At 33.4% G+C, this 18,854-nt stretch overlaps 1 protein-coding gene across 1 annotated transcript in view; it reads right to left on the reverse strand.

The window, feature by feature from the left end:
- Positions 1 to 18,854, reverse strand: part of dbr (debra) — a 75,700-nt gene that overhangs the window by 24,560 nt on the left and 32,286 nt on the right. The window contains exons 5-6 of the mRNA XM_073969788.1: positions 18,402 to 18,794; positions 18,208 to 18,318 (exon numbers count right to left, since the gene is read on the reverse strand). Of these exons, the coding sequence (XP_073825889.1) occupies positions 18,208 to 18,318; positions 18,402 to 18,794 (504 nt within the window). The remainder of the gene's footprint in view (positions 1 to 18,207; positions 18,319 to 18,401; positions 18,795 to 18,854) is intronic.

Genomic DNA, 18,854 nt, shown 5'->3' on the forward strand with positions numbered 1-18,854 from the left:
GTGCATTGAATCAAAACATTACATGTTATGAAGTTGAAAATACTAAAGACATTGTTTTTTCTAAAAGACGCTAAAGACTCAATAGTAAAATGTTTAAAATTTACTTTGGGTGAAAAAGGTAGTATCAAAGTCAATATGGAGCTGCAGGGACGATATGTGAAGCTCACCGCTGTAAAAGAGAGTCAGTCAAAATCTACCGAGTCGACAACCACAGAACAAGTGTTTAATCACATATCCAAGTCTGCAATAGTATCCCTAGGTTATGATCTAGAGGAAATCTTTACCAACCATGAGAATGAGCTTGTCGATAAATCAAATGAGTTTCAAGAAAGAGGTTCGGGATGGGCCTTGGAAAAACCTTTAAAAATTGACGTCAATATTAACAAAGTCAATTTAACTCGGGGAGCCCAATTCATGCATAAACATCAAAAACGATTATGAATATTGTTTTAAAAAGTGTATGGTAGCAGCACTAAGTTTGCCGAGAAAAATACATGCCGATCGACCTTCTTCATATAAAGTCGATATAAAACAAAATATCATTCGTCTATAAACAGGAATTCGTTCCATTGTTTTACGGGCCGATAAATTATGTGAAGAGTGCAACATTACAGTGAAGAATATGATATCTCATATTCGAAGTGAGAATCATCGCAGTGTTGTTAGAAAAAATTTAGAAAAAAATATAAAAATGATAAAAAGTGCATTGAATCAAAACATTACATGTTATGAAGTTGAAAATACTAAAGACGTTGTTTTTTCTAAAAGACGCTAAAGACTCAATAGTAAAATGTTTAAAATTTACTTTGGGTGAAAAATGTAGTATCAAAGTCAATATGGAGCTGCATGGAAGATATGTGAAGCTCACCGCTGTAAAAGAGAGTCAGTCAAAATCTACCGAGTCGACAACCACAGAACAAGTGTTTAATCACATATCCAAGTCTGCAATAGTACCTCTGGGTGATGATCTAGAGGAAATCTTTACCAACCATGAGAATGAGCTTGTCGACAAATCAAATGAGTTTCAAGAAAGAGGTTCTGGATGGGCCTTGGAAAAACCTTTAAAAATTGACGTCAATATTAACAAAGTCAATTTAACTCGGGGAGCCCAATTCATGCATAAACATCAAAAACGATGATGAATACTGTTTTAAAAAGTGTATGGTAGCAGCACTAAGTTTGCCGAGAAAAATACATGCCGATCGACCTTCTTCATATAAAGTCGATATAAAACAAGATATCATTCGTCTATAAACAGGAATTCTTTCCATTGTTTTATGGGCCGATAAATTATGTGAAGAGTGCAACATTACAGTGAAGAATATGATATCTCATATTCGAAGTGAGAATCATCGCAGTGTTGTTAGAAAAAATGTAGAAAAAAATATAAAAATGATAAAAAGTGCATTGAATCAAAACATTACATGTTATGAAGTTGAAAATACTAAAGACATTGTTTTTTCTAAAAGACGCTAAAGACTCAATAGTAAAATGTTTAAAATTTACTTTGGGTGAAAAAGGTAGTATCAAAGTCAATATGGAGCTGCAGGGACGATATGTGAAGCTCACCGCTGTAAAAGAGAGTCAGTCAAAATCTACCGAGTCGACAACCACAGAACAAGTGTTTAATCACATATCCAAGTCTGCAATAGTATCCCTAGGTTATGATCTAGAGGAAATCTTTACCAACCATGAGAATGAGCTTGTCGATAAATCAAATGAGTTTCAAGAAAGAGGTTCGGGATGGGCCTTGGAAAAACCTTTAAAAATTGACGTCAATATTAACAAAGTCAATTTAACTCGGGGAGCCCAATTCATGCATAAACATCAAAAACGATTATGAATATTGTTTTAAAAAGTGTATGGTAGCAGCACTAAGTTTGCCGAGAAAAATACATGCCGATCGACCTTCTTCATATAAAGTCGATATAAAACAAAATATCATTCGTCTATAAACAGGAATTCGTTCCATTGTTTTACGGGCCGATAAATTATGTGAAGAGTGCAACATTACAGTGAAGAATATGATATCTCATATTCGAAGTGAGAATCATCGCAGTGTTGTTAGAAAAAATTTAGAAAAAAATATAAAAATGATAAAAAGTGCATTGAATCAAAACATTACATGTTATGAAGTTGAAAATACTAAAGACGTTGTTTTTTCTAAAAGACGCTAAAGACTCAATAGTAAAATGTTTAAAATTTACTTTGGGTGAAAAATGTAGTATCAAAGTCAATATGGAGCTGCATGGAAGATATGTGAAGCTCACCGCTGTAAAAGAGAGTCAGTCAAAATCTACCGAGTCGACAACCACAGAACAAGTGTTTAATCACATATCCAAGTCTGCAATAGTACCTCTGGGTGATGATCTAGAGGAAATCTTTACCAACCATGAGAATGAGCTTGTCGACAAATCAAATGAGTTTCAAGAAAGAGGTTCTGGATGGGCCTTGGAAAAACCTTTAAAAATTGACCTCAATATTAACAAAGTCAATTTAACTCGGGGAGCCCAATTCATCCCAACACCGGCATCATTAAGATCAAAACATGCATGCATAAACATCAAAATATTGTTTTAAAAGGTGTATGGTAGCAGCACTAAGTTTGCCGAGAAAAATACATGTTGATCGACCTTCTTCATATAAAATCGATATAAAACAAGATATCATTCGTCTATAAACAGGAATAACACTAAACTTTATGGGTTTAAGTTTTCCATTAGCACTTAGAAATATTAAAGTGTTTAAAAACAACAACCCTGAAATTAGTGTCAACGTTCATCATTTGACAAATTAAAAGATACACAACTACCACCCATTGAAGAATTTTATAATAATATGACAGATTCTCAATGTTCAATACAATACAACCATGCAAAACAAGTCTGGACATGGAATTGTATCTGAAAACAGGTATTGTCTTATTAACAGACGTCATTAAAAATTTCATAGATGTCTGTATGAAACTTCACAAGTTAGATCCTTGCCAATATTACACAGCCCCATTTCTATCTTGGGATGCAATGCTTCTCTGCATCATGGTTGAGCTTGAACTTTTTACAGATATAAATATGTAAAAATATTTGTAAAAATTAAATTAGAGGGTGAACTAACCCAATGTTCGAATAGACACTCTGTAGCCAATAATGAAGATGCTCCCAATTATGATAAGAGTAAACCAGACGTTAATATATATTATTTGGACGTTAATAACACTGTGATACAAAAGTGGACAAAATTTTTTTGCAGGGGTTCTAATGCATAAATTCGGTTTTGTGGGAGTCCACAGAAGACGAAAATACCTTTGGTTTCTTTGGGTCACTTCGGTTTTTCATTTTATAACGGTAAATGTAGTGAAAAATGGGCTTTCTTGGATTTTCAACTTTAAACGGACATTACTTCTTTTTTCCACAGCCGATTTGCACACACTGTTTTTTATTATAAAGGGGAGAGTAATGCCTTTGGAACAAGCCATAGATTTTTAAAATCGGTTAACAAATGGCTAAGTAATAGTGGTTTAAGTGTGACAAAAACACATTAAAAAACAGTAAAATGTTTTCCCTTGTGCTCTAGGCTGCGTAAACGACACCTAACAGTACAATTATTTACTGTTAGCAAGTAGGAAATTTAGTTGGCTTTCCAAAATGGAAAAAACCAACGAAATCGGTTGAAAAATGAATGCGTTATGGCATTTTTTGTGTTTCAACTTTTTGGTTTTTTTCATATTTTCCTTTATAAAAGATGGGTATCTTGGCATGTATGATTCTAATTGTGTTTATCCTGCTTAACAATTACGCACAAGGTATCAATGTTTTATAAAGGAAAATATGAAAAAAAACCAAAAAGTTGAAACACAAAAAATGCCATAACGCATTCATTTTTCAACGGATTTTGCTGGTTTTTCCCATTTTGGAAAGCCAACTCAATTTCCTACTTGCTAACTGTAAATAATTGTACTGTTAGGTGTCACTTACGCATCCTAGAGCACAAGGAAAAACATTTTACTGTTTTTTAATGCGTTTTTGTCACACTTAAACCAATATTACTTAGCCATTTGTTAAGCAATTTTAAAAATCTATGGCTTCTTCGAAAGGCATTACTCTCCCCTTTATAGTGAAAAACAGTGTGTGCAAATCGGTTGTGGAAAAAAGAAGTAATGTCCGTTTAAAGTTGAAAATCCAAGAAAGCCCATTTTTCACTACATTTACCGTTATAAAATGAAAAACCGAAGTGACCCAAAGAAACCAAAGGTATTTTCGTCTTCTGTGGACTCCCACAAAACCGAATTTATGCATTAGAACCCCTGCAAATTTTCACTGTAGCACAGTGTAATTTATATGGTACAGCAATGATAAATCCTCTTCCAGAAAAAAATTCAAGCTGGAAGAAGGAGAGATACTAGAAAAATTTAATGATGCCAATGTAATAGCATCAATTCCTGATGACAATGAAACTGAGTATATATTTTAGAGGTTGATCTTGATTATCTGTCACATCTTCATGATAAACATAATGATTTACCTTTTTGCCCACAAAACAAATGTGTTGGAGGTTCGAAAACCAAAAAAGTAATTGTAGAATTGACCGATAAACAAATCGTACATCATTCACTATAGAATGTTAAAACATTGTTTAAATACGGGCTTATTCTTAAGAAAGTTCATATAGCCTTGTCTTTTACACTGCGTGCATGGTTAGCTCCTTACATATTGAAGAATAATAAACACCGAGAAAATGCTAAAACGCATTGGAAAACGATTTTTTAATTATTAAATAACTCGGCATACGGTAAGACTATAGAAAATATCGACAAAAGAAAGACGGTAAAAATTGTAACAAAGTGGGAAGATAAGGCAAACAACAAAAAACGAAATGTTGCCAGTAAATTGATTTCAAAACCAAATTTCCATAGCTTTCTATATTTTCCGAAAATATGGTTGCTATACAGATGCGTAACGAGAAAGTGAAATATGACAAAACCGTTGTATTTGGGTTTGGTCTTAGCCACGGAGCCGTCGCCGTTAGTCGTAAAATAATTTTAATCTTTAAATTTTGTTTGAAAGTTAAATCCTTGAATTGTGCTTGATGAACTAAAACTTTTTAATCTTTATATTTAATTTGAATTTGATGAAATAATTTTTAAGTCAATTTATTTTTATTCTGGAAAATTATAATTAATAAAATTGTGTTTCACAAAAAAGGAAAATCAATTAATTTAAAGGATTTTTTATTAGCAGACCGCCGTTGAGGCCTGCGTAGTATATTTTTTTAGTGTAAAGGAATAAATATTCTTAACTTTGCGTATTAGAAATTTCAAAGCTGGGTTATGTATGATTTTCTCTATTACTTACTAAAAGAAAAATTTGGCGACGAGTTCATTTTAAATTATATTCATTTGGAGCTAACCTCCGCCGAAATAAAGGTTAGATTTGATACATCTGAATTTCCAAAAGATAACAAATATCGTATACTCCCCGTTAATAAGAAATAAGTTGGTATGATGAAGGATGAAAATAATGGATTGTATTTCCATTGAATTGTTGGGCTTCGCCCAAAAATGTATGGCAATTTTTTTGTACCAACTGATGTGGTAAAAATGCAAGTTTCATACAAAGGTAAACAATTAAATGAAGAAATGTACGTATGTATGTCGTACCAGAAAAACATACAACATTGTAGGGGATAGTATGGATGCGACATATAAAAATCGAATTAAATGAATTGGAAATTGAAACCGGAATATGATCGTGTCATAGAACAATCAAAATATAGAATTACTTCCATGTTCTATTTGCGATAATGAGTCATATATTTGTTTATACATAATTAATCGGTAGCGAATCGATCCATAAGTTCTTAATCGCTCCTTTAATCAGAAAATCACGATCTCGAAACTACGACAAATACCATTATACAATTGTGAAACATAGGATAAAAATTCTTAAATGAAAAAGTAATAAAAAAGCAAGACCTGTTACTTTTTTCTGACAAAAAAGGACGAAATTCCTAAAAAGGACATGAGTGAAAAGTGTACCTCAACAGCCCAATGGGCTATACAAGGGAACGGTATGTTTTAATTGAAAATTACGATCATAGAACCATACTAAGTACATGAAATAAGAATCCAAACTCTGACCAACAAAAAATTCAAATGTTGAGAGTGCGATAGAATTGATCGAGAATCTATTAGAGGAGCTAAAATAAATTATAGAACCAAGAGACCAGACCATGATGACTTTGTAGATATAAATCAAAAGATTAATGACTTAGCAATTAATAGTTCTTGCAAATATGCAACCAAACACTACACTAGCTGCTGTGCAAGCATAATTGTGAACGTAAAACATAACATCCAACTCTACCTGTTTACACACGAGCTGCAGACAGTACGGAAGCCGCATAGCGGCAGAACAACGGCAACGCAGTTAAAAATCATGTGCTGATGGAAAAATGGATGAAGTTGAACGGACAGTCTTAGTTACGCTGTCGAACAATATAGTTTAATTCGTCACTTAATGTAAATTAATAAATAATAAAAGTGCGGGATCCTTATAATAACGAGAAGAATACTGCAAATCCTACGGGAACCTATCCTCCTCACCAAACCGATATTCCTGGTGATCCACTAACCATAAAAATCACAGAAGGTTACCGGAGTGAAAGTGAAGTAATCCGTACCCAAGATATTGAATAAATGTAAATCGATTAAAGAAATAAGCAATAAGAAATATTTGTCAAAGAAGAACTAAATATTCTTACAAAGGATACAAAAATCCAAAATATTGGATAAATAAAAAAAAACACGTCAAAAATTAATAAAAATCCACAACTTCCTTTCACTGGATTTCCTTTAAAAAAAAATTTATATTATATACTACAAAGAAGATTTAAATGTGGACGCAAAAGTCCTTTACCCATTTACTACAATTAATTAATACAAATATGAAAATATACAGTTTGTCAAGTAATTGTTTTCGAAACAAGAAAACAGACATTTTTTCTGTATTAATTTATGAAAAATTACTCATAGTTGTGATACAAATGTCGGGTTTTTTGCGAAAATTAGTTGTATGACTTATTTAAGACAAGATAGGATGTTTAAATAAAAAATTAACTCACGTAGTCCAACAAAAAACAACGGAAACCAATAACTACATGAAATGCAAGTTGTCAAATAAATGTTTTCGAAATGTAATAGAGGTTCCAAAATACCCCATATTTTCGGTAAATTCTTGAAAACCATGACATTTTATGAATTTTATTCTTAACAGGGATTAACTACTAACAAGTATCAACAATATTAGACATCGAATGTCCGTACTAGGAGGGTTACCATATGGACCAAAGAAGTACCAGGTCATCTTACATGTAAACAGGGTCCTATAGATGGTCCTAACTAAGACCTTTTTTGAGTTTCTTTAGTTCACTAGGATGGATTGACATCGACTAAAATAAATATTACCTTCAGAATAATTAAATTAGGAGAGTTGCCAGATCAACTAAAAAGGTACCAGATTATATAAACAGTAAACGGGACCACCAGTGTCTCAAAAGGGGGCACAGAAGTTTGTTGTTTCACTTCAAATTAATTAAGAGATAATGGTATTTCATGAAACAATCGGAAATATCGCAGTTGGAGACTAATATTGCTTAGAAATGTAAGGGGTACAGATTTCGAAATTTTCAGAAATGCGTACTATTATCAATTGGACACATTTCGAGTACTCTGCAGTACTACTGCATCATATTTTTTACGGGGAAATAATGCTGACGGGAAAATAATGCTTCAATGTTACCATGGAAGCCAAAAAAAAATAGAGAATTACTCTGAACTGGCTCTAAGCAGTTGAAATCAGATGTCTATTATAAAATCAGCATAGACTGACAATATCTTGCCTGTGTATTTCTAACCGATTTTTGTACTTTTATGTAATATTTTGGTTTGTTTTAGAAAATTGCCTTATCCATTAATTCAATTTGAGTTAAATAAACAAATCTTAAGCCCTGGTTATGGATTCAGTTAGTCTCGTTTACTGTTTATATAATCTGGTATCTTTTTAGTTGATCTGGCAACCCTCCTGATTTAATTATTCTGAAGGTAATATTTATTTCAGTTGATGTCAATCCATCCTAGTGAACTAAAGAAACTCATAAAACGTCTTAGTTTTCAGATATTCCCGGTTTAAGACCTATAGGACCCTGTTTACATGTAATATGACCAGGTACCCTCTTGGTCCATATGGTAACCCACCTAGTACGGATATTCGATGTCTAATATTGTTGATACTTGTTAGTAGTGAATCCCTGTTAAGAATAAAATTCATAAAATATCATGATTTTCAAGTATTTACCGAAAATATGGGGTATTTTGGAACCTCTATTACATTTCGAAAACATTTATTTGACAACTTGCATTACATGTACTTATTGCTTTCCGTTATTTTTTGTTGGACTACGTGGGTTAATTTTTTATTTAAACATCCTATCTTGTCTTAAATAAGTCGTCTAAATAATTTTTGCAAAAAACCCGACATTTTTATCACATTTATCAGTATTTTTTCATAAATTAATACAGAAAAATGTTAGTTTTCTTGCTTCGAAAACAATTACTTGACAAACTGTATTAACAAGAATTATACTAAAAAGTGCTTTGCCTTCCTACTAACCCCTATTACCATTACAGAGATATGCTTTTAAGAGAAGTCTTCATTATCCTGACAGGCTTATATATTCTGGACGGAGCAAAAATTTGTCAGTATGACGTCCCCATTGGTCCACGTTATAAACCTTCCGGACAAAATTACGGAGGAAATTTCTGCACTGGTCGAGAATCGGAAGCCACCAACACAAAGGAAGCATATCATTGACTACCAACTCACCCAAATTAAAAAAAAATGATGGAGGAATTATGATGCGCTACAAAACAGAAGAGATATATAGACTGGATCGGATCAGCCTGGAAATGGGAGCAATGAACTGAAGGTCATGTTTTGATTCTTGTTGTTAAGATGTACTTGTTATTGTTGTAAGATTGGTTTGTACTAATCAGCTAAATATTCATGTAAGTGTGCCTCAATTTTTGGGTGATATTTTGATTCTTGTTGCATCTCGTTACTAGACAAAAATAAGAGGACTAAGAATCAATTGTGTGTGTGTATTTGTTCTAAGTGTGGTTTGTACAAAGCAGCTAAATACCCTTGTTGTTATTGTAAAGTATGATTTGTACTAAGAAGCTAAATACCCATGTAAGATCACACTTCATAAAAATGTACGTATTTGAAATATGAATGTGCCTAAATATTTTGGGTGCTGATTGTAATTGACTGATTTATGAAATACACTTGTTGTTGTCTTCTGTTACATGTTCTTTTTTTATGAAACGATCAAGAATTCCTCAATCGATTTTTTTTGGGCGATGAATGTCATTGGTTATTTATGACATTCACTTGTTGTTGTTTTTTTTTTGTATGAAACGATCAAGAATTCGTCATTGGTAAGATGCTATTGATATTTCATGTTGTTGTTGGATTGTATAACATTGTTGCTGCATATTACAATCTAATATATACATTTCTAGATTTAACAAGAGAGATTTTATTTGAACAATCTTCGTCATACTTTTCCAACTTGAAAAATATTGAGATAAACTTTTTTACAAAGTTACACTTATTTGAAAAGGGAAGTCGAAATATCACTTTCAGTTGAGACGTCGACTATTAAGTAACGCATTTCACATTCAAACAAAAAAAATTACTTTGTTCATTAAAATGGCACCAAGATATTTTTTCTGCAGTATTTGCTCAAGCAGTTTTGATTCCCGTTATGCATATAAGAAGCATATGCAAACCCACAAAATATGTCATGTATGCAAAGAGGTTTTTATACACTCACCAGCTCTTAAAGCGAATTATAAAATAAATCATCGTAATCAAGCTCCTTTACCAAAAGAACAAGAGTTAAATGTATGGGATTACGAACAAGAACAACAGTTTTTATGTGAAATGAATAATAGATATTATAATGATCAGCGAAGAGGACAGATGCAAAATTTATTAAGTAATTGGCAACAGACTCATCAGAATGGTTCGTTTCAGGACCAAAGTTGTCAACCAGATACCAACCAACAAAATCAACAGCAAAATCCTATTCAATATAACCAACAAAATCCCTCACAAAGAAATGAACTTCAATACCAAGGACAAGAACAACAATATTTATCAGAAATGAATAATTGTTATTATGGACACCAACAGAATGGACAAATTCAAAATGGATTATTTGGAGCGAATAATTGGCAACAGGAGCGTCAATGGAATAACTTATTTAGATATAATGATTTCTCACAAAACAATAACATAAATTATAATCAGCAATATCACCAACAATATCAATATTACCCTCAACATTATACTATACAATATCAACAAAACCCTATACAACAATACCAAGTATACAGCATCAGCAACAAATATCTCAACAATATCGACAACAAACCTTTCCACGTCAGTTAAGTCTATCACAATACCATGACCAACAGAATTTATATCAAAATCAAAATTCACACCAACAGCTTCAACATCAATTTAATGAAGTACAACAACACAACCAACAAAATTTCACTCAAAACAACAACCCACAAATGTATCGATTTTGTGCTTCTTGCAATGAAAGTATACCAAGAAATCATGGTTTAAACATTGCAAAACAACTCATAAAGAGAATAGTTCTAAAGTAATTGATGAAAATATAAAATTAATAACAAGTGGTTTCAAAAATCGTATAGAAATGTTTGAAAATAAACTAACAAAGGATACATTTGAAATCAATGAAGTATACGCTGACGCAAATAAAGCAATGATTGAATTAATGAATAATTCTTTAGCACGCCACAATGTGTTAAAATTTAATGTGGAAGTTATTGCACAATATTTCAAGAGTTCTGGAGAAAAACAACAACAAAAAGTATTTAAACATCACACTCCAATGCATCAGATTACGAGGGTTGATGACATAGAAGAAACATTAGATGAACATATTGATTCATTGAGAAATAAAATTTACGAGTTTCAAGAACGTGATTCGGGATGAGCCATATGGAAAATAATAAGCATAGGAATAAACATAAATAAATCTACATCACTTAAGGGATCTCAATACATAAAAAACCCCTAAATCACTCCAACATAGAAGAGCATGCATAAACATTTATAATAGAGATGTATATTGCTTCAAATGGCACATTATTGCAGCGTTAGAAAACTCGAAAATTGCTAACCCTAGTAGAACATCAACATATGGGATAGATGATATTTCTGCCCCAATAATTAAACATAAAAGTGGGATCATACTGGACTTTACAGGTCTAAGATTCCCTTTGCAATTGGAAAGCATAAAAATATTTGAAGAACGCAATCCAAGTATAAGCATAAATGTATTTGGATATGAAAGATCTACGAAGTCTGTTGTGGGACCATACTACAACACAAAAAAGGAAAAAGCAATTCATATTAATTTGATATTGCTGGAGGGGGAAAATAAAGCTCATTATATATTAGTGAGGAACGTTTCTAGGTAAGAAAAACTATATCTACAACTGATTCGTAAAAATATAAATTAAAATATTTGTTTTTTTTTTAGATTACTAAGAAGTCAATTAACACTATCAAAATAAAAAGTGAAGATTTGTAATCAGTGTTTTTACTATACTACGAACGAGCAATTGATGAAAATGCACAAAAAATATTGCAGCCTTGTTATTACAGAAATGCCAAAGGCAGGTAAAGACATATTAGAATATAAGAATTTTAAAAAACAAATGGATGTATATTTCGTTGTATACGCAGACTTTGAATGCGTGTTAGAAAAAGTGGGTGGTGTAGGGAAAAGTGTAAACAAGCATGTTCCATGTGCCTTCGGCTTAAATATAAAATGTACCTTTGATAGCAGCTTAGATAGATTTCACAAATATACTAGAAAGGATGCTGCTCAAAAATTTGTTGAAGTATTAGATAGAGAAGGAAAAGATATTTATAATAAGTATTTAAGTGTAAATCGCCCAATGACACCATTATCACATAGAGAAGAAGAAATATTCAGCACTACAGAAAATTGTCATATATGTGACAAAAAATTATATAATGATAGAGTACGTGATCATTGTCACATTACAGGACAGTATAGAGGGGCAGCTCATAAGGAATGTAATTTGAATTATACAGTTCCTAAGTTTATTCCTATCTTCTTTCACAATTTCTCCTCATATGACTGCCATTTGTTCGTAAAAGAACTCATAAATACAGTTCAAGGTAAAACAACCATTATTCCTCTAAATAAAGAATTATATACTTCATTGTCACATAAAGTACCAATGAAAGGGCGTGAAACTTTAGAGTATAGATTTTTGGATTCCCTTCGTTTTATGGCGCATAGTGTAGATGCATTAGCCAGTTACTGTAAAGATTCTGACTTATTATCGATTAGAAAACATTTTCCGTCCGATATTCAATTTAATTTAATGAGGAAAAAAGGTATATTCTGTTATGAATATATTGACAATTTTGATAAATTAGAAGAAACTGCTCTTCCGCCTATAGAATCATTCTATAGTAAGCTAAACGAAAAACACTGTTGTGTTGACGATTACAAACACGCAAAAACAGTGTGGGATACATTCAATTGTCAAACCATTCGAGATTATATGGAATTATATTTAAAAACTGATGTGCTTTTGCTCACTGATGTTTTTGAAAATTTCAGAAAGTCATGCAAGCAAATCCATAAACTAGATCCCTGTCAATATTGTACTGCTCCTGGGTTGTCATTTGATGCTATGCTTCGACAAACCGAAATCAAGCTAGACTTATTGACAGATTTAGACATGTTTCAGTTGTTTAAAAACGAAATAAGAGGAGGTTTAACACAATGCTCACTTAGGCACACTAAGGCTAACAACAAATATATGAAAGATTTCAATGCAAATGAACCCTCTAATTATCTGTTGTACATTGACGCTAATAATTTGTATGGTTGGGCTATGCAACAATTTCTTCCTTCAGGAGATTTTGAGTGGGTTAAACCAAAAGATATGATAATTGACCCAAAGTTAATTCAAGCATTCAAAGCAAATCAAAACATTGGATATTTATATTTGGTCGACTTAGCACTAAAGTGAATTTAATAAGGTCTCCATAAGGATACCACGCCATGAAAATTAAGGTCTCCATAAGGATACCACGCCATAAAAATTAAGGTCTCCATAAGGATAACACGCCATAAAAATTAAGGTTTCTTTAAATAAGATACTGTGCCATAAGAATTAATGAATGCAAGCGAAATTAAGACGGAACAGTCTTAATACTTCGGACCTATCAATTAATAGCGTTCGAACCTTAAACTGTAAAAATTACGATTCAGTATACCAATCCGAAGAAGGATATGATAGTGAATGTGAAAAAGATAATAAGTTAAAAAGAAAGTTTAACAAAATAACACTACATCCACTTACTTAACCGTTCCGCCCAAACAAAGATAAGAAAACTTAACGAAAATTCGTAAACCGAAATATCCGTTCGTATAACAACCAAATCAATATTAAATAAAAGCCTTGAAGAAGTCAAAACTTCAGAGAAGACAAGCCTTGAAAGAAGGAAAGCATTTAAAAAAAGACAAGCCTTGAAAGGAGAAAGGCTTTTAAAAGAAGACAAGCCTAGAATAACTGTAACCAGATCCTGAAGACCAACAGGTCAACGGTTCGCGTACGGAAACAAATTGCTTTCAGCAGTCTTTATTCCTTATAGAAAGTCGGTCTGAATCCACGAATATTATACATATATTATAGATTTAAGAGTTTTCAATAATTCAATAAAGTGAAATAACAAATAATAGTTATTTTATTTTTTTGACGAACACCTAACCAACAATCTTACAAATCAATAATGCAACGGTCTGTCGACAATCTTCACTAAATTAATAAATTGAGTAAATTAAATGTATTAAAGTTAAAATTAAAGTGTTGATTTAACTAAAGCAGGCACCGTGGTTCTTGTCTTAATATTTTTTCAAAATATATTAACCGGAAATCCTTAACTTCAAAAAAAAGAAAATAAACATTTATTTTTATTTATTTTTTTTTTTGTGAAACATCTATCTCAAAATCTGAATTTCCAAGGGCAGAATCTATATAAAAAATTTTATATATATATATATACCATATTGCATTATCAATACTGATGCAATATTTAAGAGTTTCCTGAAGAGGATAATCTCGTTGAACATTTCAACTTTTTAAGGATTTCTTAGTACGAAGTGCAAAAGTTTCCAGAATAGCACCTAAAAAGGTGAAAATAAAGGTGAAGGCATAATGTAGTCAAGAGATAAATAAATGTTTCAGGTAGTGTAGAGATTCAGCAGAAAGTTGTTGAAAACTTAAAACCTACGGAAACTGAAAACGTTCGCGCCGATGTTTCGCGGAAGTTAAAAATTGAAATAAATTGACTATTGGTGGAGAATTAATGAAATACGATCTGTTAACTCAGCAAAAGGCAGACAGAACCGAAGCAGCGGAGTAGCAGAGGCAACAGCAATGCAAGCGCTTTGTTATGAATAACATAGAAATGCTAAATTCCAATAGAAAAATCAAAAAATCGTGCTGTAACTTCAAATAACATCAATAAAGTTCGAGCAACATTTTCTAGTCGCCGGAGAGTTAGTTTATGGAAAAGGTCATTTTCAATAAATCGTCAAAAATCTAAGCATGAAACGATCCATAAAGTATTTAACATAAACAAAATTGTTGACATTCATCACAGCCACCCCAACAACAATAAGGATGAACAAATACATAATCACAGTTCGAATCAACGGTCGCAGTCAGAATTTTGCGTTAAACCAAGGAGTCAAATATACATTAATCAACAAATTGCAGCGTTCATCGATAGAAATATTTTGATTCCTTATGGAAAGGTAAGCGTAGAAGTGATATTCAATTAAATAAGTCGAAACAAGAAATGTATGTAGTACCCAACGTATATGAAGCTCTACTAGAACGCATTTGGATACGCAATTTTCAAATAAACCTTCAAGATATTGATGATAAACAAATTGCTCCAATTCAATTAATTCGAATAAAATTAGATGCAATATTATCTACTGTTAAGTTTCAACAAACAAAGATAGAACCGCAAAGAGTGAAAGAGTTACAGTTCAACATATGCAAAACAACGAAACAGTATGGAAAACAGGTATAATCTTAGAAAAATATGGACAACTACACTATATTGTTGAACTCGGCGATCGATATGTAATTAAACGACACTTAGGTTAATTGAAAGCCTCAAGAGTTCAAGAAGAAAGAAAAAGAGTTCGATTCAATTCAATAATTTTAAATAAACCATCGAGGCAGCCATATAACCAACATCAATATTAAATTTTACAACTAGCACCTCAACGTCAAATCCAGTTATCTATTCCAGAAACTTCAACATTCAACAATACAATCATCTCAAGAAACCTCACAAACTGCTCAAGATCCTCAAGGCAATAATCCAGATTTTCCAAAATCAACAGACACCAGATTGAAATTTTAATAAACGCAGTCAACATTCCCAGTAAATCAGAATTCAAATTTCGCTTTTGTCGTTCGTAGCAAAGACTTTTGAGGTTCCCGATCTTCCGTAAGCAGCACAGCACAACAACAGCGTTGCACGCCATCTCTACACGTATTAGACGAGCACGCCGTGTGATAGAACGGTGATGGTGGCGCTTGACTTGTGAAAAGCATTTGACACTGTCAAGCACTCCACGCTGTTTGAGGACATCGGGTAAACAACCCTCCGGCCAAGTTTGAAACTTTCGATAATCAATTATATGTATGTATGGACGCCACTCGTACGTGTAATTCAGACACCGGAAGTCCAAACCCAGTAGAGTGGAGTAGTTAGCTCCCCAAGTTGGGTTGATATCTCAAGTATTATTTAACCACTACCGTTTTTTTATTCCACCCCCTTCAAACGGTATTGTGATCGTTATGTATTCTAATGATTGCATGTTCTTGGCGTCAGGTAGCGTCCCTTATGTCATTTGTGAAAGGCTGAACTTCTATTTGACTGACCTTACCCCCAATTTCCACTCGAAAAATATGTGCAAATCTACAGCCACTATGTTCACCACACATGGAGTGCGGAGATGAGCACTGAGCTGAATGTGATGATCGATGGTAGCAGAATTCGGAAAACTAACAACTTAAGGGGTCACATTCGATAGTTTGCTTAGGTCGTCCGCGCATGCCACACTTATCTGCGGCAAGCTGAGATGTGGGAACATGGTCCTAAATTCCCTAGCCGATAGCAACAAAAGAAACTGTGGTAAACTATGAGTATTACAGTATTTAAACTGTCAGAACGCCTGCCTGAGAAGTGCAACAGGTTGCCTCCTCACGTCATCAGTGGACAATCTGCATGATAAATTGAAGATTCTTCCAGTACGACATACTGACATACTCTCGTCGTAATACTTGCTTGAGTGTTACCGTGAGTCATCCTAATCGCCGTTTGGTGGATAGGATTCCCCCAGGCATGACAGGTGGGATCTTCATGATCTAGAGAGTGAGGTTCAACGATGAGAACCCCTAGGTCAGTAAGACAAAGAAACCTTGTTGACCACATATAACGTGATATGTCGGTATGTGATAAGCTATGCGGCTTCATTGTGGCCCACAAACATTTGTGCAACGCGATGGAATAATATTTAAAACTGTCAGAACGCTGCCCTGAGAAGTGGAGCACGGTTCCTTCCTCATGACATCAGTGGACCATTTGAATGAGGAGACAAAACTTCTTTCAATAGAGAGTCATCCTAATCATCACCAGGCATGTCAGGTGGGATCTTCATTATCTACAAAAATAGGTCCAACGTTACAAAAGAGAACCCCTAGATCAGCAAGCCTATAAAGCCGGTTTCAATAGCAGTCACGCAGATGCCAAACTATAGTGTGAATGCGGTCATAGGAGTACACCTGTCGCAGTTGAGGAGCGTCAGCTAGGGTGCAAGGAGTGATTACACCCAGCATGCGGCTCAGGTCCGCACGAAACACTGCACCTTTTCAACTGCCCTGCCTACTCAACCTAGTACAGTACCTTAAAGTTACATCTAATCAAATCAGCCAATCTTTAAAGCTCTCGAAACAAATACATGGGAACTTTGGTAGCACATTAGATCATACAACAATGAATTACGAATTCTAACTGACGTGACCAAATGTCACCAGCTTACAAAGTTCAAGATGCTATTAGTCATCCAACATAATGTATTTGTGGTATGGTATGTTATCGGCCGAGTCAACCCAATCACACATAGTGATGGAAGAATATCAAGGTTTCATTCTATTGCACGTCAAACGATTGCTGGTAGCAGCATCATGAAATTAATTCATCATGTAACGACTTCAATCCGAATATAGTAATGGAGCTGAACTGTTGCAACAACATCATGTTATGAAGTATGATTTCTATGCTCTATTGTGAACTGAACTTATTAATTACAACTTCCAGCTAATTAAAAATATTCGATGTGATAGAGTGTTATGCGGCCCATACACTAACTGCCAAACTGCACTGCCAAATGAACACCTTGTATGCGTGTGTGATTGAATAGTGTGTGGCATTCATTCAATCCATATTCCAAAAATGATGAATCCTCAAAAACTAGATTTTGTGTTGAAGTTTTCCAATTTCTTTAATTTCCTCACAAATAATATTTGTTGTTTTCAAAAATTGTTTGTTGGTTACTTGGAAAATAAACAAAATTCATTGGATTGAAAGGGGTTCATTTCCAAAATCAAAACTATTTTGATTTCAATCCTGCTAAAAATACTCCCACATACATTGACAAAAACTTCAAAATTTACTAATACTATTACAAATGCTGTCGTGCATGCCCATAGTGTATGGCCCGCATAAGAACACAATTATGTTTTTATAGGTTAGGTCGCTATTGTTTTCAACAGTTTTGGAATTAGGGCTTATAAAATATTAATCTAATTCAAGATACATTCAGATACACAAACATTCGTTTTTTTCCTGGCAAATATTTTGTCAAATTAGGAAGGAAATACCATCCTTCTATAAACACATTGGAAACCTTTTTAACAACAATTCCAATACGTTTGTTTAAAAACTACAACCACAATTGATTCGGTTCTTAATATTTTACCTATTTCTTGTTGAACGTGCTGGTAAAGAACGGCGACTAACTGGTGCCTTATCTGGACCTTTGTAATATTTGGACAAAGTTTTACTTTGTCTGGTGGGGCGACCCGAGTTGCTACAAAAAGAAGAGAAAAGAAAACAGCAAAATTAGCAAACAATGCTTATGCAGAGAAAGTGTGTTGTGGCGTTGCAAAATACCTGGAAGTTTCATCTTGTTCTTCTTTGATTTTCTCCACATTGGACTTGACTTCTTTTTCATTATCTTTATCTTTGGATTTTTCTTTATCCTTTTCCTTGTCTTTCTCCTTTTCTTTGTCTTTTTCCTTCTCCTTTTTCTTGTCCCTTTCTTTGTCATTTTCCTTGGGTTTCTCCTTTTCTTTGTCGCATTCTTTTGTTTTCTCCTTTTCCTTGTCATTTTCTTTTTCATTTTTTGAGTTGTCATTGACCTCCGGAGCAGCAATTTCTGTAATACGTTTGCGTCCCCTACGTTTTGGTGTCTCCGCAGGTTCCTCTTTGGATGGCAGATGTGATTGATCAGTGGAGCTGGTAGCAGATGTTGAGCTAACATTGGGACTGTCAGCCTCAGATTTCCTGTAATTATCATTGAATTTTATATATTACTGAACCTCTAAAAGAAATTTTACTTCTACT

The sequence above is a fragment of the Musca autumnalis genome, unplaced genomic scaffold (assembly GCF_047663935.1).
Source record: "Musca autumnalis isolate F117 unplaced genomic scaffold, ASM4766393v1 scaffold_2, whole genome shotgun sequence".
NCBI lineage: Eukaryota > Metazoa > Arthropoda > Insecta > Diptera > Muscidae > Musca > Musca autumnalis.